The 22,904-nt window shown below is 35.8% G+C and overlaps 1 protein-coding gene across 1 annotated transcript; it reads left to right on the top strand.

Annotated features, from left to right (window-relative positions):
- Positions 1-1,206: 1,206 nt before the first annotated feature.
- Positions 1,207-22,677, top strand: LOC308640663 (ATP-dependent RNA helicase DHX15-like; the record flags this gene model as incomplete). The annotated part of the gene is made up of 4 exons (XM_081312466.1): positions 1,207-1,277; positions 7,092-7,527; positions 11,433-11,626; positions 22,569-22,677. The coding sequence occupies 4 exons, from the start codon at positions 1,207-1,209 to the stop codon at positions 22,660-22,662; spliced, it is 795 nt and encodes a 264-aa protein (XP_081168592.1). The 3' UTR covers positions 22,663-22,677.
- Positions 22,678-22,904: the final 227 nt, after the last annotated feature.

The following is a 22,904-nucleotide window of genomic DNA, read 5'->3' on the forward strand; positions in this document are numbered from 1 at the left end:
GCAGAGGGGCTTCCATTAGCCAGCACCCAAACAGCCTGGTCTCACTGACAAGCTATTACTAAAACTAATTCCAAAGCCCAAGCATAAATCATTCTTACTATTTTTATGGCATTATCTTCCATTTGTCATGGCCTTTGTGTAGTAGCTTTCAACCCACTAGACTCACCCTTTATGTTTGTTAAAATCTGGTCTCATTGGTTTTAAAACATGTAGTGAGAAGGTGATAAAATATTTTTTAAAATATTTTTTAAAATAAATATTGTAGTTTATTATTATGGCCAATTCATGTTCCTAAAGAAATAAAGGGGAAAACTCTGGAAGTTGAAAGAAGATGAGAAAGAAGCAAAAGGGAAAAAGACACAGAAGAAGGGGAAGTGGGAAGAGACAGAAAAAAAAGAGAAAGACCAGAGGTGGACAGGCCTCAGTCTGTGTCTTACCCCTTTAGCTGTTGCTCCTTCCTTCCTAATGTCAAAATCCTGCCATCTTTAAGCCATAACACAGAATTTGAATTTATCTCAAATTATTCATATTTCCTTCTTTCTCTCTTTCTTTCACTTGGGCCCTATACATGCTAGGCAGGTGCTCTACCATTGAGCAACTCCAGTAATAAGCAACCTCTTTTATGAGAATCATGCAATTTGATTCCTTACTGTGCCAATTTTTTTTTTTCCCATCTCATTGAAGAATTTCTTCCTGAAACTTCAGGAACTACAAAGGTAGAATGACCATGTTATTTTGCAGCTCAAGTCTAATTCTGGACTGGCTTTTGACTTGCTTCGACCAACAAAATATGGCATAAATGATGTATAAGTTCAAAAGCAAGCCTTAAGAAGTCTCCCGATTCTGTCTTCATTTTCTTGGGAACTTCTGCCATGGGAAGAGTCTGATCTAACTTCCTTAAAGGGTGAGAGTCCACATGGAAAAAGAAGCTCATCCACTCAGCCCCAGCGTGAGTGAGTCAAGGTGAAAAGAGCAGAAGAAATGCCAATAGAACTCTCAGAATCATGAAAAATCAAATAAATCATTGTTTTAAGTCATTAAAGTTTTGATATACTGATATCTGGGTGGCGTGCGCGTGCATCAGGCACGCACGCTCAGCACGCACGCTGCGGAAGCGCGCGCGCAGGCCCAGCCCTCGTTGCCGCCGCCATTTTAGCTCCTGGTTCCAGCCTAACGGTTTGGACCGCTCGCTGGAAGAGTGCGAAGATGTCCAAGCGACACCGGTTGGACCTGGGGGAGGATTACCCCTCCGGCAAGAAGCGTGCGGGGACCGATGGGTAAGCCAGGCCTGGGGTGCGAGGCGGGCTTTGTTGGGGTCCGGGCGGGGAGCGGGCCACGACCGGCGTGGCGGAGCAGGTCGTGGAGCCCGAGCCTTTGTTTTCTTTGGGGCTCCGTTCAGCGGCGGTCCGGGCGGAGCGGCGCCGGTTCGGCCCGGCAAGGGCGCCGCGGATGTTGGCGGGGCCGGGTCAGGAGGTGGAGAGGCCTGTGGCGGCCACCAGGGCGCCGCCTCCGCCAGGCCCAGCCTGCCAGAGCCACTTTGGACGGAGCGGGAGCGGAGCGCGGACCTCGTGGCTTCGGTTCCCGACTGAGGCCTGGCGAGGGTGGGGGAGGGCGCGGCGAGCGTTCGCGCCCAAGGGCACCGGGTTCCGGGCCGAGGGCCGGGAGAGGGCCTGGGAAGGGGACGGCGCCGGGCCGCGAGGGCGGGGAGCGCGTGGGTTCTCGTGTGGGCTGCGGCGGGGGTGGCGGGAGTTGAGCGCGGAGTCCGGGGGCAGGGGGAGCGGAGGCCTGCGGGAGGAAGGCACCGGAAGGCTGCCTGGTGGGCCGGGGGCCGCGTCCCGGAGCCTAGGGGCCCAGCGCGGCGGGAGAGCGCGTTCCTCCGTCCATTCAAACACTTCGGAGTAGACGGCAAGCAAACTTCCGTCTGCCGCCCACTCTCCCGCCATCTCCTTTATTTCCTGCTTTGGTGAAGACGGTGCTAGGGCTAGGAGTTGGCAGGCATACTTTTCCCCCCTAAGTTTTTATTTGAAGGAGCTTTTGAAATACGGAGACTTATTCAAGAAGTGGTTTTCATGCTCATGGCAAAATATCGCCATGTGGAGGTTGAGAAATACAAGATTCATAGGGTTGAGGATTCCTTTTCCTTAGCCATTCTCTAAAGGTACCGAGGAATTTAGCAATTAACTTGAGGAATTGTATCACAGTCATTTTCTGGTCCAGTCAGTGTGTGTTTTCACTCTTGAAGAGCAGAATTCTCTGGGTAATAGGCAAAAAGAAAAACCTCAAACAAAAGTTCGAATGTCCAAATACCTTGCATAATTTCATCAGTTTTCCACGTAATCTTTACTGTCAAGGTGGAGTATAAATCAGAATGGGATGTACTTTTTGATGCCTAACGTATATTTAATTGTAAATACAGAAATATTTATGCTGTTTTATTTTTGTAGGTTTTTTAGAAATTATGATATTAGGTATAGTAATCATACAATAACATAATAACATAGCAGCTTAGACTGCTCCCTCAAAAAACATGAGCACGTTTAACCTCTGTCACAGACCCTTAGAGTTGGAAACAACTTTCAAAAGAGTATAATCAACTCCATTCAAGAAATGAGAAATGCAGACGGGGTGGAGTTAAGTGGATTGTGCAAGTTAACAGTTTTATAGTGGAATCTGGAATGCTGCTTTTTGAATTTCCACTCTCTGACACACAGTCTGATACTGTACTTAGAATCATTACAGCTTGTTTTAGTGACATTTATAATAGGTTGGTAAAGCAGGGAACACTTGGTTCTTGATTTCCTTTCAAGTAAAAATAAAATTGCTTGTCGTTGGCTAAGATGCAGCTAATATCTCCAGTAAGAGGTCAGGTTGGATCAAAGTATACTGGAGAATTGACTCATCAGGTTTATTGTGTATGTGCACCATTTAAAAGGGCTTTCCTTGGGATTAATAGTCTCATGATACACTTAGGTGAATGCTCCAAAACAGATATCCTAAGTGGATTTTTTGGGTCTCTGATTCCCCATAATATTTGAGATTTGCCTGTATTGTGGAGTTCATCCATGAAATAGTGCTTAAGGTCTGGATAAATTCTGGAGGAAGTTTTCAAACTAACTTCTGTGTCATTTGAGTGCTATTTCTCACAGGGCTAGTTTTCTTTAGCAGTGGACTTCTGAAGTTTGTTATGGCTCAAGGCGTGAAATATCAAATTTCCCCCATTTGATAATTTTAAGTAACTTGTTGAATGACCAACAAACCTGTAGTGTTTTTTTTTTGTTGTTGTTGTCGTTGTGTTTTAGTGCTGATAGTTAGGAGGCGTATTTGTTTGAGAGCACAGGCATATCACTTTTGTGAACTCTTTTGTTAAACATGATTGTCCCATTTCTCTAGTACTAAAAAGGGAGGGTCATTTATTTAGTGGGAGATTTCATCCATGTTCTTGCTCGCATACTATATAAGGGTTTATTTACTCCTGGCATGTTTTTGTTTGGGAGCAGGTGGAGAAGTTATAGGTCTCTTACGTATTCTGCCTCTTTCCTTTATTCCATGACCCTATAGAGTCTTCAATATAATGTTACTAACAACAAAACAAACCTCTATGAAGTGTGGAAAACACACTAGATGTTGGCTTTTCGATATTTCCTGATCGATACATTGGTTGTTTATTATATACATTGATATAATACAAATAGAGCACATAATGTACACGTGACACTTCCAGACTTTTTACATGTATAAACACATTTTTATGACAGTCCTATATGATAGGTGAAGAAAGTTGCAGAAACAAAACAGAAAAGGCAAATTCCTGGAAATCTTCGAAAAACATTTTGTGATGAACAATTTTGGATAGTCTTGGCATTTTTACTCATGACTATGAAGTATAATATGAATATCAGTAGAATCTCTATTGTGTGCTTTTAGTTTTGCTCAGATGTCAGTAACTATCCTTTTCATTGGCTGTGTAGTACTCCACTTGTAAAGGTATATCATAACTTACCCAGTATCCTGTTCCTTGCTGTTTAGGTGGTTTCCCAGTTGTCATTTTATAGGTTAAAAGTATCATGAACATCCTTATGTATACATATTTGCACACTCATGGGATTGGAAGCTTGTGGAAATAAGATTGCCAGAAAAACTGTGTGTGTTCAAAATATTCTGATTTTGATGACCAGCTTATATCTTCATTTGCAGCATTTTAATACCTATTATCCCTCGTGAATTTTAAATCCCCCCCACCCCCCACCATACCAGGGATTGAACCCAGGGCTGCTTAACCACTGGGCCACTTCCCCAGCCCTTTTTATTTTTTATTTTGAGATAGGGTTTTGCTAAGTTGCAGAGGCTGGCTTTGAACTTGTGATCCTCCTGGCTTAGCCTCCTGAGTCACTGGGATTACAGGCATGTCCCTCCATGCCTGGCTTTAACATGGTAATTCTAACTTTAAAAAAAAAAAAAAAAACTTTAATAATAACCAACATTTACTGGGCATTTTCAGAGTTAGACAACACTTTCTCGTGTTAATTCATTTAATCTTTTCAATACCTCACAAGGCATTAATAGCTGTGTTTTGAGATGAGAAAAGAAATACTGTTATATAGCTACCTTAAGTGCTGAGCCAGAATTGAGCTGAAAAATTGTATAGAATCATACAATTTTTGTGCTTGACAAAAATACATATTTAAAGAAGAAAATATGCATAAGTACAAGCCTATACATATTTATGAAGCAGAGGGTTTAAGTTCCCACTTAACAGACTTAATTTTTATTCTTCCTATCCTATTGAAGATAGATAGCTTGAACCATAAGGCAGTATTTCTAGGTGATTGAATTGTTTTCTACATCTGCCTCTTTCCTTTTTTCCATGACCCTATAAAGTCTTCTCTGTTACTTTCTTACTTTAATCTTACTAATACTTTTCACTATGCAAATTAATAAATTGAGGCTTACACCTTACCTGTGGTTATACTCCTTTTCTTTCTATACTATGATTGCCTTCATTTCTTGGTCAGCTCCTAATCTTGTGTCTTCAGAATGTATTTGATATTTGCTTCCTGTGTTGTAGAGTTTTTTTTTTTTTTTTTTTTTTTTTTTTAATGAAGCTATGGATGAAGTTGGTCTCTGAAAACCAATCTTTGTTGGCACAGGACTACAAGAGTATGTAATACATAGTTTACTTCTTCCATAATCCCTCTTCCCCCCAGTTTTGTAACTATTGAATTTTTGGTCCATATCTTAAGTATCTGATATTATGTGAGAAGTACAAGAGGAATTTATTAAACATTTTCTTTTCTTGGTCCTTCTTTTCTCCCCATGATGGTATGAGTATTAGAAACAATCCTTTTCATTTAGACCAGATGTTCTTAAAGAGTTCACTCTAGTTATGTGTACCATTATCTTTCAGATGGCTACTCTGAATTATTTGTGACTATAGTGCTTCTCACTTGGTGAGCATATTTCTGCTTGCCCAATTGTAAACTATTCCCCATCCACATTTTGGGCTAATATGAATGCTTATTAAATATGTTGAGCACTATGATAAGGTAGAAGGAGGGAAAGAAAGCAGGTAGTTGATAGCATATTTCAAAGATAGGTCAGGACTCTAAAATTTTGAATTGTGAGACTTCATTTTATGGTTAGTCATTTTTCACATTTTCTTTTGGTTTTGAGTAAAACTTTCTAGCTTGTATACCCTATAATTCTGTAGCATGTGGACATTGAAATGGAAGAAGGAAAAAAATCACCTGTTTAAAACAAGGATTTTCCCCCTTAAGTCTTTTTTTTTAATGGAATAGAATGGCATATTTTTAGAAGGAAAGGATCCGATTTGATTGGTCAGCCTACCATTTCTGTAGATGGACCATTCTGACTCAGTGCTGGGTTTATTAGTATTTTATCTTTGGTCGGTCAAGAATTTACTATTGCCCCATTGATGTACCATTATGGAGAATGACTGCTCTTTCTCTGCTACTGATACTTACAGCACAGGAAACTTGTACTCATTTGTGTATTGTGAATAAGGAGCAATGACACATTTAGCTTCCTGTTGGTCCTCATTATTTTTAATCTGGGTCCCAACACCTCGTGGCAAGTTTCTTTGCTACAAACTCCTTCTTTGCTATAGGAGTTTGTCTGAAATAAAGTGGATTAGTAAAATGAGCAAGGAAAGATTATTTTATTTCTGTCACCAGGCCCTCAGAGGCCACCAGATACAGCCCTTTGTCTTGCTGCTTGTCAGGTTTCCTCACCTAGATTAGTTAAGGTTATCATCGTATTGGGACAATCTAGTAACTAGAAGTAGATATCATAATTGACTACTTAAAACTGGCCTAAGTTTAATAAAGTGGCTGCCTGCATAATTTTAGCATTTTTTAAACAGCGGTAAAATGATGAAGCTAGTTTTAATTCTGCTTTATTTCATTTATGGTTGGCCAGTATATGCGGATTTACCTTTTACTTCCAGTGTTTTACTATCCCCAAAGGCTAAATGCAAGAGTAGACACTGAAAGCAAAGGAATAAAAGTGTTTTAGAATTTTCGTTTTTCTTGTAAAGCAGTATACACTTACTGAATAAAATTGAGGAAGTACTGGAAAGTATAATTAAGAAAGCAAACTTGCAGATAATCCTCTAATTCATATTTGTATTACTTGTGATACTGTGTGTAACATTGTACTGTGTTCTTTTCATTTAGCATTAGAACTTAAAGCAAAGTGCAGCTTGAAGGAGAATCTAGGAAAGATTGTGGGGCTGTCTTTTTTTGCCCAATTTATTTCTGTCTTCCCCACTCCAGCTGCAGTCTCTGACTTCTGTTGTGGAAATAGGAAGTTTTTTTTTTTTTTTCCCTTAGGATGTCTTAACCTTATGTTGAAGTTTGTAGTAAGATACTTTGAGGCATCATCAAGGAAGGAAAAAGTTTATGGTGGAGTGTGGAAAATTCTTGATTGTTATTTCTAATAGTTATGTAATTCATTGAAATTTTACATTAATTTTTTCATTAGGTTAGTGAACATTTGTGCTCTTATGACTGTAATATTGCTTCGAACATTATGCTTAAAATTTAGAATCTGAATTCTAAAATTTTTGTTCTTAGGAAAGAACGAGATCGAGACCGGGATCGTGAAGATCGGTCTAAAAATCGTGACAGAGAACGTGATAGAGGAGATCGAGAGCAGGAGAGGGAAAAAGAAAAGGAGAAGGAGTTGCGAGCTTCAACCAATGCTATGCTTATCAGTGCTGGATTACCACCTTTGAAAGCTTCCCACTCAGCTCATTCAACCCACTCGGCTCATTCAACACATTCGACACATTCTGCTCATTCAACACACACTGGACATGCAGGACACACATCACTTCCACAGTGCATTAATCCATTCACCAATTTACCCCATACACCTCGATACTATGATATTCTAAAGAAACGACTTCAGCTCCCGGTTTGGGAATACAAGGATAGGTTTACAGATATCCTGGTTAGACATCAGTCATTTGTGCTGGTTGGCGAGACTGGGTCTGGTAAGACAACACAGGTGAGTTACTTTTTCTTTTTTCTTTTTATTATAGTTGTTTGGAACTGAATATTACCTATTCTTTCACAAAGTAGAAGGCATATGTAGTCATCCCTACCTCATGCCAGAACTAATAAGACATCTAGGATATTTTTCAAACATGGATGAGTCATTATTTACTGGGCTTCTGTTAATAGATATGTAGGCTTCACATGGGCAGGTATGTTTGTAGAAATGGAAACTTGGATATCATTTGCAGTTAAAATACATGTAGCCAAATTGCCTTCCCTTCATAAGTAACCTGTCAGTTTACCTTTCCATAAGCAAGTGTGAGAGCATGTTTGGGAGTATCACTGGATTGGAGTTTTTACAGATCTAATAGGTGAAAAAAATAAACCTGGGGTAATTTTTAATTTGTATGTGTGTTTCCCTGAGTGAGGTTAACTATCTTTTTTTAAGTTATATGGACTGCAAGTCAATTTGAGTATTTCATGGAGGCTTTTCGAAAACTACTACAGCAACCAAAATAGAAAAGCTTTTATTGAAGACTGAACTTTAGTGAGAACTATTTTCAAGTGAAGGAAAACTTAGTGCTGATGTTAGGAAAAGAAACTGTAGCCTTTTTTTTTAATTAAACAAAATTTAAAAAGTTTTAGAAACGTGCAAGTCTATAACTCTTAATTATGCTAATCTATTTCATTAAGTCCCATGTTTTTAAATTTGCAAATATTTCAATGAAATGGACACATGTGCATTCAGATACATTGGAAATAATGTAATACTAATTAATTATATCACTATACTAATTAAATGCTACATACTATATTTTTTATAGATGTTTTACATCTAATACAATAGGACAAAATGGAGCATTGTCAGAGTATTTTAAATAATTATATCAACTGTTTTACTGGTTTGCAGAATATTAACACACCTGTTAATTAATCAGGCATTGTGTACTTTACATGTATTATATCATTTTAAGTTTATATACAACTCTGCAGGGAAAGTAATCACATTTTATGGAGGACCAGAATGCGGCTTAGATTAATGAGAGAACTCTAGTTTAGTGGGCTGCTCTGGGTTAAATAGTTTCTGGATTTAGGTAAGTTCAGCATTAACAGTTTTGTCCCTTTTCAATAGCCGGTTATATTTATTTCATACTGCTGTTCTGTGGTCTGATGTGGTTCAGAGGAGTTTTTATTAGTAGTTAGTGTGGATAATTTAATCGATTCAAGGCACAAGAGGCTCGTGATGATTTGGATTACACATGCTTTCAGGGGTTACTTTATGTGAATATTGAAGACTGCAGGGAATTTTGGGGATGTGAAAGGGAAACTAGAAAGTTAAATCAGTAAATTTCATCCAGATGCTTTTTAGTATAGTTATCAAACTTGGACACAAACCTAATAAAGAGTACTTAGCAGTTGTTTTGGTTATCCCTGCCTATCAGAAAATGAAATCAAACATAATTTGAAATAATGACTTTAACTTTTGAAAGAGCCATAGAAAAGACATTTTGCATTGTGCTTGGTGTGCACATACTATGCCTATATTTGAGAAATTAAAGCTAGTTCAGTCAGGAAAAACATGAGTGAGGGTACAAGTTTAGAGAAGGGAACACTGCACACTTTGACTAGTGTGAAGGGTTGGTGGGGTAGGTGAGACTGGAGCCCTAGGTTGAGCCTTACTACCTCTTGCCATAGGTAAGGAAGCCATCAGAGTTTTTAATTGGAGGGGAGTGACACAAATTTTTATTAAAAATGTTCAGTCATGAAAGACCATATAGGAGATCCTAACAAGTTTTGACTTTGTGTGCAAGGTTAGTGGGAATGAGGAACAAAGAATGGAGTCTGTTTTTTACTGCCACTGAATAGGGGACATGGGAAGAATTAAAAGAACTTGAAGGAAGGTGAGAAATGGTTTTTTCTTTGAACTTGATGAATTTGAGATACCAATAAAATATTCATTATTCAGAAGGAGATGTGACTACCAGGTTTGGGGGTAGGAGCTAGAGTTATAGGATTGACTTTGTTCTGTTGCAGGCAATGTTGGAATTTAAGAGAATAGAAAAGGCTACTCAGGACAATATATAAAACAAGGATTATGTTTTGGGAAAATAGCCTCAAGTGGAGGAAGGAAGAGCAGAGCAGATGCCTACTTTGAGCAGACCAGTCGCCCACATCTTTCAGGATATGCATCCCTTCCAAATTATATTTCCTTAGAAAGTTTGAGTAGATGCCTTATCATAAACTGTTTTGGGAACCCTTAAAAATCTCTGAAACCCTTTCCAGGGTCCAAGAATTTCTTAGTATTTTTCATACAAAACAAAATATTGCAGCATACTGAATGTAGAGACAGAATTGAGGTTTCTTCCAATAAGCTAGACATGAGAGATATGTAAAAATAATAAAATGTGCTCTACTAGCCAAGTATTATTTTATTTGAAAAATATACATTTTAAAAATAGAAGATAGGTTGTTACTAGTAATTAGTAAACAATTTAGCTGCTTTTCAGTTTTAACTTCCAAATACAATAAACGTATTAATTGTTTGGTATCCTCATTTATTTTAACAGTATAAGGAGTTCTAAAAGAGAACTGCTAAATTAACCAAAACTATATATTTTTAAATTATCAATTTCACTGGAGTGAAATTTTTAAAAATGTGAATAATCTTGCCTTAAGAATTACGAATTAATTTTAAGTATTTTTAATTTGTAAGTCAGTACTTTTTGAGGATTGGTAAAATGAGGGTAGATAATTAAAACCTCATAAGAAGACCACTTAACATGGGTCTGTTGATTTGCAATACCAGGAAGACTCTGCTATTTTAGTGAAGTATTTTGTTCATTTAAAACCATGTAAAAATATTATTATGTTCTCTGAGAAGCAACATAATCATCTTTCATTTGTTTCTCCAGTTACAAGTTATTTCCAAATTAAAAAGTAACCTAACTAAAATGTAATAATAATGCAATAATCAATACTAGTTATCAGATGTCATTGTACACATGGTGTACCCAAAAACCCCTTGTTTTTTCTATAGCATTAGCACCTGATAGGCTTTTGGAAGCTTTGGTGAAGACAAATCATGTCCTTGTAGCAGTAGATTCCAGTTTTATGGGATGGTCATTTGCTTTTTTCCCATGGTTCTTTTACAGTTAAGTCAGTCGAGAAGAACCATAAAATGAGAGAATCTATGAGTGTGTGGATAATTAGGAAGGAAATATGCTGTCATCCTGACAACCATCTTGTGGTTGAGATTTTCTCTTTCCCCTTTTCCCTTGATTGACCTTACTCAGCGAAGCGCTATTGCTGTAAGCCATATTGAATTTGAGACTGGTAATTACTTTCAAGATGGTACCTAAAGTGTTGCCACTGTGCATAACATTCCTGAAAGATGGATTGGAGTACTAGTAGGTGCTAGGATTTGGCTTCTGCTGGCTTACAGAATTTGAATTGAATTAAAAGATACTTGTGCAACAAGGGAATATTTTCTACTTGTATCTGCATATTGTAACTCATTGTATGAATTTTGATGCTGTACTTATTGGAAATTAACATTTTTGTTATTAAGTAGAATTTGTTTCAAGTAGGATTTTTTTCATTGGGTAGACAAATAGTTAATGATGGGACCACTTAAACACTGGTGAGCATACCAAGCAAAGCTTATGTGGACCTAGTGCACAGAATGTAATCACATCACATCCTTGTTACACATGACCTCTTTTTGGATATTTTTCTATCTAAATTATATATGTTAAAGGAGTTATGATACGTTAAGTTTTTGTTATAAATAATTCTCTGTCACTTGCCTAATTGAATTTTATTTTAAATTATTGGAATGAGATAAAAGTGCTTTATATTAAACATAGTTGATATGCGGCAGAATAGAATTAATTTAAATGTGAAATTATTTGATAGATTCCACAGTGGTGTGTGGAGTATATGCGATCATTACCGGGACCCAAGAGAGGAGTTGCCTGTACCCAACCCAGGAGAGTGGCTGCAATGAGCGTGGCTCAGAGAGTTGCTGATGAGATGGATGTGATGTTGGGCCAGGAAGTTGGTTATTCCATTCGATTTGAAGACTGCAGTAGCGCAAAAACCATCCTTAAGTAAGTATTTTATCTTTAAAAATGGATGCTTTTTCTAATTGTAGCTTTTCTGCCACTTGTTAAGAATTTTGCAAGTGGACACTCAAGTTATAAAAATTTAAAATTTGAATAGTTCGAAGTAGGCCACCTTTGACTTTTCAGGTGACATTTTAATGTGGATTCTTTTTCTTGGTTATAATATATGTTGCTTTTTAGTAGAAATAGAAGTTGGCAGATCAGGTTTTAGTTGCTTGAGGTTGTATCTTAAGTGAAAATGTTCCTATAAAATGTGTAGTTTTAGTAGACATGCTCTGAAATATCATTTAAATATGATAGAAATAGAAAAGTAAGATATATCTTAGTGGTCTGGGGATGTAGCAAAGGTAGAGTGCTTGCATGAGGGCGCAAGTTCAACCCCCAGTCTTGCCAAAAAGAAAAAAAAATGGATTTATCTTTGTAGAAGGACAGCTAATGTTAGAAAGAATGATGTGTGAGTAAGATGGGATATGATTTAATTGTAGGCAAGGGACTTTTAATGTTAATTTTGCAGATCTTGATATGTATACATAATGAACTAAAAGGCCAAATCTTGTTATGTAATGTACTCAGGGCACCTGAAGGTGTGTTGGTTCCTTTTAATAGCTGTGGTACATGTGGTCATACTGGTCTTTTTGAATGTTTTAACTTGACAAAAATGTTTTCTTCATTTTATATAGTTGCATTCTGCACAAGTGGTATATATTTCCGGATAGTCATTTCTTTAAAAATCTCATTTTTTTTTTCCTTATTGCTTTTGTTTATCTGCATTTATATGACATTTAAGTTATTTAAAAAGCTTATTTCTTGATGGGCACAGTGGCAAATGCCTGTAATCCCAGCTACTCTGGAGGCTGAGATTGCAAGTTCAAGGCTGTCATGGTCATGGTATTTGCCTGTACTGTGAAGTTCATCCATGAAATAGTGCTTAAGGTCTGGATAAATTCCGGAGGAAGTTTTCATACTAACTTCTGTGTCATTTGAATGCTATTTCTCACAGGGCTAGGGGATCTAGCTCAGGGGTAGAGCACTTGTCTAGCATGTACAAGGCCCTGAGTTCAATCCCCAGTACTGTAAACATAACAAAAAACCTGTGTCACAATGCAATTTCCCGGGCTGGGGATGTGGCTCAAGCGGTAGTGCGCTCGCCTGGCATGCGTGCGCCCCGGGTTCGATCCTCAGCACCACATACAAAGATGTTGTGTCCGCCGATAACTAAAAAAAAAATATTAAAATTCTCTCTCTCTCCCTCTCTTTCTAAAAAAAAAAAAAAACAATGCAATTTCCCAAAGTTTTAAAAAAAGACATGTTGGAACAAAATGTTACGTGGTCAGTGACATGAGTCTTTGTTGATGGATCTATCTGTATCCATCTATAGGATTAGGAAATAAATGGGATTCTTGTCTCTTTTTTTAAAATTTTATATTTTATAGGTATTTTAAAATGTCTGCAGAAGTATACTAGTTTAGTGAACTCCCTGTGTTTATTATGCATCTTCAACCTTGTTTCACCTATATCCCAGTATTTTCCCTGTCTCATATTATTTTGAAACAGAGTTTAGGTATCATGATTTCATCTTAAAATATTTTCGGTGTCTCATTTTCTTAAAATATAACTGTCACAACTTTTAAAAATCCCTTCAAACAAAATATTCAATCACTTCATGTTTTGTGTCCAGTTTTCCTCTAGTCTTTTGAAATATATATTTTGTTTCAGTAGAATTTGATATACAATTTCATTTTTAAGAGCAATTGAGCTTTAAAATGCTTTGGTCTCCTTAACTTTGATTTATAAGGGTTTTTTTTTTTTTGTTTAAATCTTAATCTTAACTAAATAAACTTAGTGATCACATTATTTATTGGTTGTTTGAAATTACATTGTAATTGACAATAATTATGTGAAATCATAGCTCATTTGATACTACTGTAAAGTACAGATAATGTCTAGGACTTGAAAAAAATAGAGTAAAATTTTACTTGTCTTTAGTAGGCATACCTTTCTGACATTTGATTCGCTCTATCATATGTGGGCAAGTTACAGTTAAGATTGGAATTTAGAAATCAAATGTGAGAAAGTTACCAGTATTAGAGGTGTGTATGTGTTTGTGTGTCTGTCTAGTAGGGAGTACGCTTGTGCAAGATTTTAAGTTTTTAGTAGGGAGTGACAATATAAATATACATAAGTAACTTAACATATGTTTAGCATTGTGATGTTTTCTTGTGGAGCAGTTCCCAAAGATTATCTATAAGTAAACCTCTTCAAGAAAATTTATTCCAGACAGGGTAAATTTATTAATGTTCCTCCTTAAGGTAGGGAGTAACCAGTGTTGTTTTTAAGTGACACTATATTAGTAAAAGGGTATACATTATTTTAAATTGCTTTAAAAGGAAACGTTAAAATTTCCAGTGAAATTCTTATTTAATATGAAGAGGACTAATGTCAGTTTTGACTAATAAGAATACTTCATTAAGAACAGTGGTTTATGATTCCCTTGGTGTATTTCATAGTCACATGTCAACCCATTAAGAACCCACATGTTATAAACATCTAAAGTTGTAACTGACTGAAATCAGTTATATAGTTAATTGGGTAGGAAGAATGCATTCATCAAAATATTCTCTGAAGATTCTGCTTGAAGGACTCAGAATTTAAGAGTTTTTTTGAGAATAGCCACATTGGTGTATTTTTTAATTGTACACAGAGTCCAAGGTAGTTTCTTCATGGTTTGAGATACATATGGATAGATGATGAGTCTAATATTGTGCTGTTTTCAGAGGATCAGATCTCATGTAAGTTAGTGCGTACTCTGGTTTTGAAGTCGTTAGTAGCTACTCAGTCCCAGTGGACAAGTTGCTAAATGGTTTTTGTGTTCTGTTAGGTATTTGCTTGTTCCCATCCTTTACTTCTTAAACTTATGCAACATATTTATTTTCCTGTTGCTGTCTTAGTTAGAAATTTGGGGGGGGGGGCAGCCCGATTGAGATGGCTCTAAAGAAGAGAAGACCAGATAGCAAAACACAATGATGCCATGCCATGTTTGTGACTGGTCAGTAAAAATCTTAATTCATTCTCATGGAAAGGAGAAGGTATCGATGGCATCTAGCACTTCTGCTGTGGATTTTAGGAAGCATTTTGTAGTTGGAGTTCTACAGGATCTATTTATTTATTTATTTATTCATTCATTCATTCATTCATTTATTTATTTATTTATTGTGCTGGGGATTGAACCCAGTGCCTCGTGTATGCAAGGCAAGCACCTTACCTACTGAGCTATATCCCCAGCATTTGCAGTTGTACATGATTTAAGAAATTCATCACTTTTTTTGAGGCAGATGAGTTTTTTGTTTGTTCTTTTGTGGTGCTGGAGATTGAACCCCAGAGCCTTGAGCATTCCGGGCATTGCTCTACCACTGAGCCGATTAAATTTTAGGGAAGACAGTGGCTTGATAATTTTGTGCCTGTGAAGAAACACAATATTTGGTTGTTAATTTGGTAGCCAGTTTCATTGTTATTTTAGGGGATATGCCTTTTGTTTTATTCCAAAGCTGCAAAATTACTGAGGTGTTTTGATATCAAGGCAATCCACTTATGTACCATGTACCATGTAATGCTTAGTCATTCAGTCATTTAATTGAGTACTTTGTGTAGGTTGAGCAGTGCTAGGTATAGTAACAAAAAAGAAATCTGGTTCTTGTCCCCATAAAGCAAATCAAGTATAAATATAAAATTTTCAATTGAGATAGAGTCCAAAATAGAATATATGGAAGTATGCTTTGAGGATTCAATTCAATTTGGAAAAGAGAAGTGTGTATTTAAATCAAGGCCTAAAACAAAAGTAGTACCAGCCAGAACAGGGATTGGGGTGCAGGGTGAGTGCGTTCCAATCAGATGTAACAGTGGGTTTTTTTGTTGTTGTTTTTTAAACTTTGTTTTCTGAATGGAAAAAATCATGACCTTTTACTTGAGAAGGTCCTACAGTCCTATACCTACTGTATATTCGTAAAATATCCAACTGATTTGTCTAAGTCAACCTTTTCATATCAGATCAATTTTAAGATGTTAAAGGACTAGTTTGTGTACCATGTATAGATGATTGAAGATAGCCTTTTTGGTCTTTCTTGCTTCATTAAACCATAAACACAGGGAATGGGGTTTGTGTCTGTATCTGTGTACTTGCCATGCACACAACAAATAGAACCTTTGTTCCCTTTTAATCTGAGGAAGTTAAAGTCATAACAGGAGTTTGAAATTTTGTCACTATGTTGTAGAATTTGGATGACTTAAGCAGCATAGTCATGACAAATGGATAGATGATTCATGAAAAGACATTTTCTCTGACTTTGTTAAAATTTCTTTTGTGAAGATGGGGTATAGTATATATAATTTGCCTTTCCCTCCCTAAGTTTTTCCATTTGGGGTGTCAGATTCATTTGAAATTTGGAATTTTACAACACCAAGGACCCCATCTGAGATAAAGTTTATGAACCAGAGCAGCTTTTAGAGAACATGTGTGTTAGCTCTGTAAGACTGTGTACCACCTTGAGATGTTTATCTGGTGTGTAACTTCAGGGCAAACTGCTAAAAAGGCAAGAAAAGGTAAAGACAAGAAGATATGGTTGAAATGTAATTGAATGACTAGAGAGATGAACAGTCTGGGATTTCAGGGTGTGATAAACCGTCCCTTGGAAAGCTTGAGTGAGATAAGTTTTAAACAGACCAGCTAAAGAATGTGTTTCCATACAATTTGGATCATAAACATGTAGAATTTGTTTTTAATCTAAATAAAATAATCTTTGTAGGCAATAAGATGGAAGAGAATACCAAGAGTATTTTAACAAACACAAGCTTAATAAAAACACTACTACAGTAAGGAGCTGGAGGGTGCATTAACCTTTAAGGTGGGCACTGTCATTGTAAGGCATGGCCATAGCAGATTCTTTCATGTCCCTGGCAGATTCTTTTTGTGCCCCAGGAAACAATAAACTGAAGCAGTTCTGTTTAAGGACTACTACAGAATTTCAGAGTGGTTGTTCAACAGGCACCCTCATTTAAAAATAGATGATTTGAAATGAGAACTGAAAGTAAGTAGATCCCAGAACACTGCCTCTGGGGTCACAGTACCTAAGTTGTGTCCTAGCTCTGCCACTTAGCAGTATGATTTTGACTGTTAATTAACCTTCCTGTACTTACTGCTTTTTCAGAGGATGGAAATTATAATAACTACCTTATGGGGTTGTTCTGAGATTCATGTTAATTTGTATGTAACCCTTAAGAATAATTTTCTGATACTCAAGCAGTGTTTCACCCAGCATTGCTGCTGGTAGTGGAGATTTCCAGCTTGAGAAATTATTGGTTCTTATTAATTAGCTAATAAAAACAAGAAAGGAACTTATAAAAGCAGTTTAATGAAATTCCTTTTAACACAGTGATTGAATTGTAATTGAGAAGGGTTAATTGAATTCAAACTTGATATTGTTGAATGAATGAAGCCATATATTCTTCTAGGGCTTGAGGTCAGAAGTGAAAACAGGTGTGGTAATTTAAAGACAAGTTACAAACTAATTTATTGAACATCTGTTATGTGGGTAGACATTGTTCTCATTCAAGTATAGCAATTACATTATGGGAGTAAAAAATCAAAGTGGTTGGTTACCACTTTAAGCAGTTCTTAAACAGAAACAAGAAAGTTATTACCCTAGAAGTAAAAATTTTTTGGCTTTTGTTAATTCATCAGATGATAACTTGATTTTCTATTCTTTTGTGTATAAACTTATACACTTGTAAGGGATTAATTTTAGAAGGCTTTTTTTTTAAAATATTTATTTATTTATTTTTTTAGTGGTCACAACATCTTTGTTGGTATGTGGTGCTGAGGATCGAACCTGGGCCGCACGCATGCCAGGCGAGCATGCTACTGCTTGAGCCACATCCCCAGCCCCTAGAAGGCTTTCTTTGCACAGTGTGACATCTTAGAAAATATTGAACAGAATTGATACATTCATCTCAGCTTTCTGTAAGTGCTGTGGAGAAGGTGAAGGCATTTTCTTCAACACTTGTGAAAGTTTGAAGAGTTGGAAATGAATGTTGGGAAAAAATTTAGTTGCTTTACTTTTTATCATTGATTTTTTTATGCTTTTTTCTTACTTTTTTTTTTTTTTTTTGCTTGATTTGGTATCTGGCTCTGAAACATAACTAAATATATTTTAGCTGTTGGCCATAACAGAGGTTTAAGTTCTGGTGTCTTAAACATTTTAGCTAAGAATGAATCCATACATGTTGCAAAGGGTATTTGATATATTCTTTTTGTCTAGTTTATTGTATTTTGAACAGTAAAACAAGAGATTCCAAGGTGTTCAAAATACCACATCTTTCTTGTGATCATTTACATACAGTAGTTTTTACCGTAATCAGTATTATGGTGCTTTTGTGGTTATGGTGAATGGTGTTGCTCCTACTGTGTAATATTGTTGCTGAGAATGTCAAATTGAACTTGAGCCTATGTAAAACATCCATAGAAATGTATGGGTCCTGTTGAAATGCTGAGTCACTTTGAACTAGTAGTTACTATGGTGTCCTTATGTTGATTATGGAAAACAGTGGTATGAATTATGATTTGAATCATTATGATGAGAATATTTATTTTTCACCAGAAATATGGTGTTAAATACATTGAGTCTTCATTGACATATTTATATCCAAAGAAGTGGTTTGATTTTTTTTAATTGGTTGTGATATATATACACATACACATAAAATAAATGTGCCTTGTCTGAATGTCTATACCTTGGTTAGGCTATTAATCAGGAGATTTTAATATTCAAAAACAAAATTTCTTTTCATAAACTGCTATGTTCACATGGATCAAAGTTTATCTTTTATATCATTAATTTACATTCCAGTAAGCCTGTTATTATAAAGTCAAACCATCCTAAATTGGGGCCTTGGGGCCTGACTGTAACCATTCTGTCTTATGATACATATTCAAGTTAACTATAATGTAGTGTGTTAATCTAAAAACTCAGTGGCAGATAGAAAATTTATATATACCTTAAATGTTTATTTTTATTTTAATATAAAAATTATCTATACATCAGTTTATTAATATTGGGTCAACATCATTTTGTTGAGTGTGGGCCCTTTGTTTAGAATTCAATTTTGCTGAAAAAAAAAATTAGTTCCTTTAGCAAGGCGCTCAGCAACCTAGTGAGATCCTGTCTCAAAAAAGAAAAAAAAATCTGGTTCTTAAGGTGGATTTTAACTCGGAATACTTAAAAAAATACATAAGTGTTGCTTTTCTGGAATAGGAGAGAGAATTCAGTTTTGAAATTTTAGAATTCTAGACCCCTTGCAATCTTTAAGAATTGTCTTGCACATTTGATAGTTTGTGTGTGTGTGTGAGAGGCTCATCTTTTTCATTTTTTCTAAAGTATGCAATACTTAAGGTTCATATGTAGAATTTCTCTTTTCTGTGCTTAGAGGCTATCATTTCATGTCAAATGTAATAATTTGTAATTTGTCATAAAAGTGGTAAGTTCAGTAGTTGATAGAAATGCAAGTTTCATTATCCGAAACAATATGGCCAAGAAACAAATGAGAAACTGGTCAAAAATTGCATTTAGTATTCAAAGTGCTGATTTTGTTAAGAGCTCCTACAAATCAGTAAGAAAATGGCCAACCTTTGAAGTCATCCAAGAATTTCTTTGGGTGATGTGGATGCATGTTTTAGATCTTTAGATACAATTTTGAGTTATCTGCATAGTTAGTTATACCAGAGTATAGTCTATACTTGAAAGGCAACCAAACTCTTGACAGTATGGGAAGAGCACTGACTAGGATTTTCAGAACAGATTTTTTGTTTTTGTGCTGTTCGGTTCTTCTAGAACAGTAATATCAAGTTGTTTCACTGTTTTTTATTAATGGTTGCTTGGCATTTTTTATTGTCTTCTAGTTTGACTAATCTGATTGGTTAATATTTTGCAATTTTTGCTATTAGAAACAGTTGGTGTCCTCAGCACCCTCTTAGAACTTTGTATGCACAGTTTTTACACATTGGCATATGTGAAATGAATTCCCTCAGTGAAATTGGTTGGATCAAAGGTTTTGCTTGAATTTTATCAGCCTTTGCCAGATTGCCCTTCATGAAAATTTTATCTACTCCCACCAGTAAGGAATGAGCAGATGAGTGTCTGTTTCTTTGCCTTTCCTGATACAGCTTAGTAAAATTTATCTTTAGTCAATCTTGTAAGTGAAAAATGTAGTCTCCTTATAGTTTTAATTTGCATTTCTTTTGTATGAAATTGAGCATCTTATAGGTATGTATTAGCCATTTGTATATTTTTGGGATCTGAGACTGATGCTTTTTTTCATTTGTTGAGAAGGATTGCTATCTGGTTGGCAGCAGTTTATAAGGTGGTATTTTGAAATGCATATCAAATTTCAGAAAATTGACAACATACAGTATCACACAATTGATAAAATTTGGTATTTGTTTGGTTTCTTTACTTATCTTTCTGTGGTTGGTTCTTACTGATTTGTAGAAGCTCTTAACAAAATAGCATTTTGGATATAAATTGCAATTTTTGACCAGGTTGCCATTTATTTCTTACAGGTAATGAAAAAACTTTTGATTTTGATCAAGTACTGAACTTACCACTTTATATGATGTCCCAGGCTTTACAACATAACCTGCCCAAGCTTGTTTTAAGTTATTTGATTCTTATATTCTACTTTTGTGTTTTTATTTTAAGCATCTTTGCCCAATCTGGATTTGGTTGGGGAGGAATTCATAAGGTTTAGGGTAATTTCTCTTACCACTCCTTTTGCCACCTATACCAAATAACATAACATTGAGCTATTGGGCCTTACTTCCCTGTGTAGTTAATTTTTTTCCACTCATAGTTGCAACATTTAGTCATTGACACTAAAGTGAGGAATACTTTATATATATTATTTATTATTAAATTTTTAAATGACTTGTTTGGTTTTCTTTCTTTCTTTCTTTCTTTTTGTAGTGCTGGGGATTGAACCCAGGGTCTTGTGCATGCTAGGCAAGCACTCTACCAACTGAGCTATATCCCCAGCCCTTGTTTGATTTTCATTTAGAAAAATATGAATGTTTTTCTTAGTTTGTGATTTTTCCTTAAGCCAAAGGAATGGGATGTTTCAAAAATTTAAAAATATGTGAGTACAAAATTATAAATAATATATGTGAAGGATATAATGCATTACTATGCTTTGTTCAGAATTGGTGATGTCATCTGGCTGGATCAGAATTGGTTAGCTTGCAGTTACTCTTTCTGCATGTGGTGATTGTAATACTGTTAAGCTAGGATGGTGCTATCAGCACTTTGAGTTTTGGGTTTATTTCGGTAATTAAACAGTGCTTGAATATCTGAATTATGAGTTAATTCAAGGGAGTCTGATGCTACATTAGGTATCTATTTGTTTAATCTGCCTCTTGTTTAACTTTATTAATTTAGACTAAGTCTTAAACTTTAGCAAGAGTTTAAGACTTAAGTCTAGTGTATAGAATTTAACAGTTCTGTTAAAACACAGATTGCTATGCCTCACCTTCAAAATTTTTGATTAAGTAATTCTGGTGAGGCACAAGTTTTCTGTTTCTAATAAGTTGCAGATAATTTGTATGTCTTTACGTGAATAGATCATTTCAAGTTTGGTTGTCTTATAGCATTTTTGTTTACTTATCCATTTTTAAAACTTTAGAATTATGACTCATCTTTTAGCCTGGGTAAATATTTATTACTAGTAAGAAAGGTAGTAAAACTTGACTAAGGTAAAGGGAAATGGTCTGTGGCTTTTAGGACCACCAATATCTTCCTTGTTATGTCTTTTATGTGTTATGTGTCAGGTGGATCGATCTCGATATCTCTCTCTCTCTCTCTCTCTCTCTCTCTCTCTCTCTCTCTCTCTCTCAAAGGGTTTCTTAAATTTAGCAGTATAGCAAATGATCAAGTACTCTTTTTTTTCTTGCTTTAGTCTTAAATTAACAAATTTATTCTTTAAATTCTAGAGACCAGGGATTCAGAAGCATTGCATTGACAGAGTTGGTTCCTTCTGGAGATCCTGAGAGAAGAGCCTTTCATTTCATGATTCTTCCTAGCTTCTGATGACAATTAGCAGTCCTTGTTATTCCTTGCCTTATGTATCTCCAGTCTCTTTCTCCATCTTCACCTGGCTACTCTTTGTGTCTCAAATTTCCCTCTCATTTCTTCATTAAGGATATGTGTGATTGGGTTTAGAGAGCACCATAAATGTTTGCGATCTCATGGGAAGATTTTAACTTAACTACATCTGCAAAATTTCTGATTTTTAATAAGGTCACATTCCTAGGTACCAGAGGTTAGAACTTGGTCATATCTTTCTATAGGTACCTTTTTGTTGATATACATACATGTAGGTGTGTTCCTTTATAGTAGTTTTTAGGACAAGTGTGCTAGTGTAGGCGTGTGCTATCATAGTACACCTAAGATTGGGAATCAATATAACATATAAACTAGTTTTAATAAGCTATTTAACTGGTTTTGAGACTCTGGAAAAGTTAACTGCTATTATTCAGGTGTTTTCATTGGAAAAGAAGAGCACATTTGACTCTCTTGACCTTCCAACCTTAGAACTGCCATTTTTTGTAAAATCTGTTGTTCATACAACAAGCTTCACTTGTTAGTAAACTTCACATATTTTGTGATGATGTAGGAGATATTTAACTGCAGCATCTCATGGTTTGTATCACTGGGTGATTAATCAAATTAACATTGAGGAAACATTAGGAATTTTCTCCGGAATCTGAAAGACAGGGTTTGAATGTGGTTGACCATTTAATCTAGTACTTATAATAAACATGGTTGTTGATTAAAGCATGACAAATAATAGTTCCATTAACTGATTTGTGATATTCATTTCCTCTTAGGAAAAATGCAGAAGAATGGCTATGCTTCTGTGTATCTCCATGTTGTGGTTGCCTAACGCTTGAGAAATGGGCAGAGGAAAAAAGATCAAAATAGAGTGGTTTTTTAAAGAGTTTTAAGAAATTTTCAAGTTCAAGTTGTATTATTAGTTTTGTGATTTCCCCCTCCCCCATTTTTAAAGTCCAAATTGATGCATATCTTATGTGGGATCATTATAATTGGTGGCACTTTGGTGGTTCCCATTGCTTGTGAATGCTTGCACTTGATCTGGCTGTATATGTTATCGCTTCATTTGAGTATTGTTAGTTATTGGGACTACACATACTGAATTAGCTAAT

The sequence above is a fragment of the Spermophilus citellus genome, assembly GCF_964194105.1.
Source record: "Spermophilus citellus genome assembly, contig: SCAFFOLD_193, whole genome shotgun sequence".
NCBI classification, from domain to species: Eukaryota; Metazoa; Chordata; class Mammalia; order Rodentia; family Sciuridae; genus Spermophilus; species Spermophilus citellus.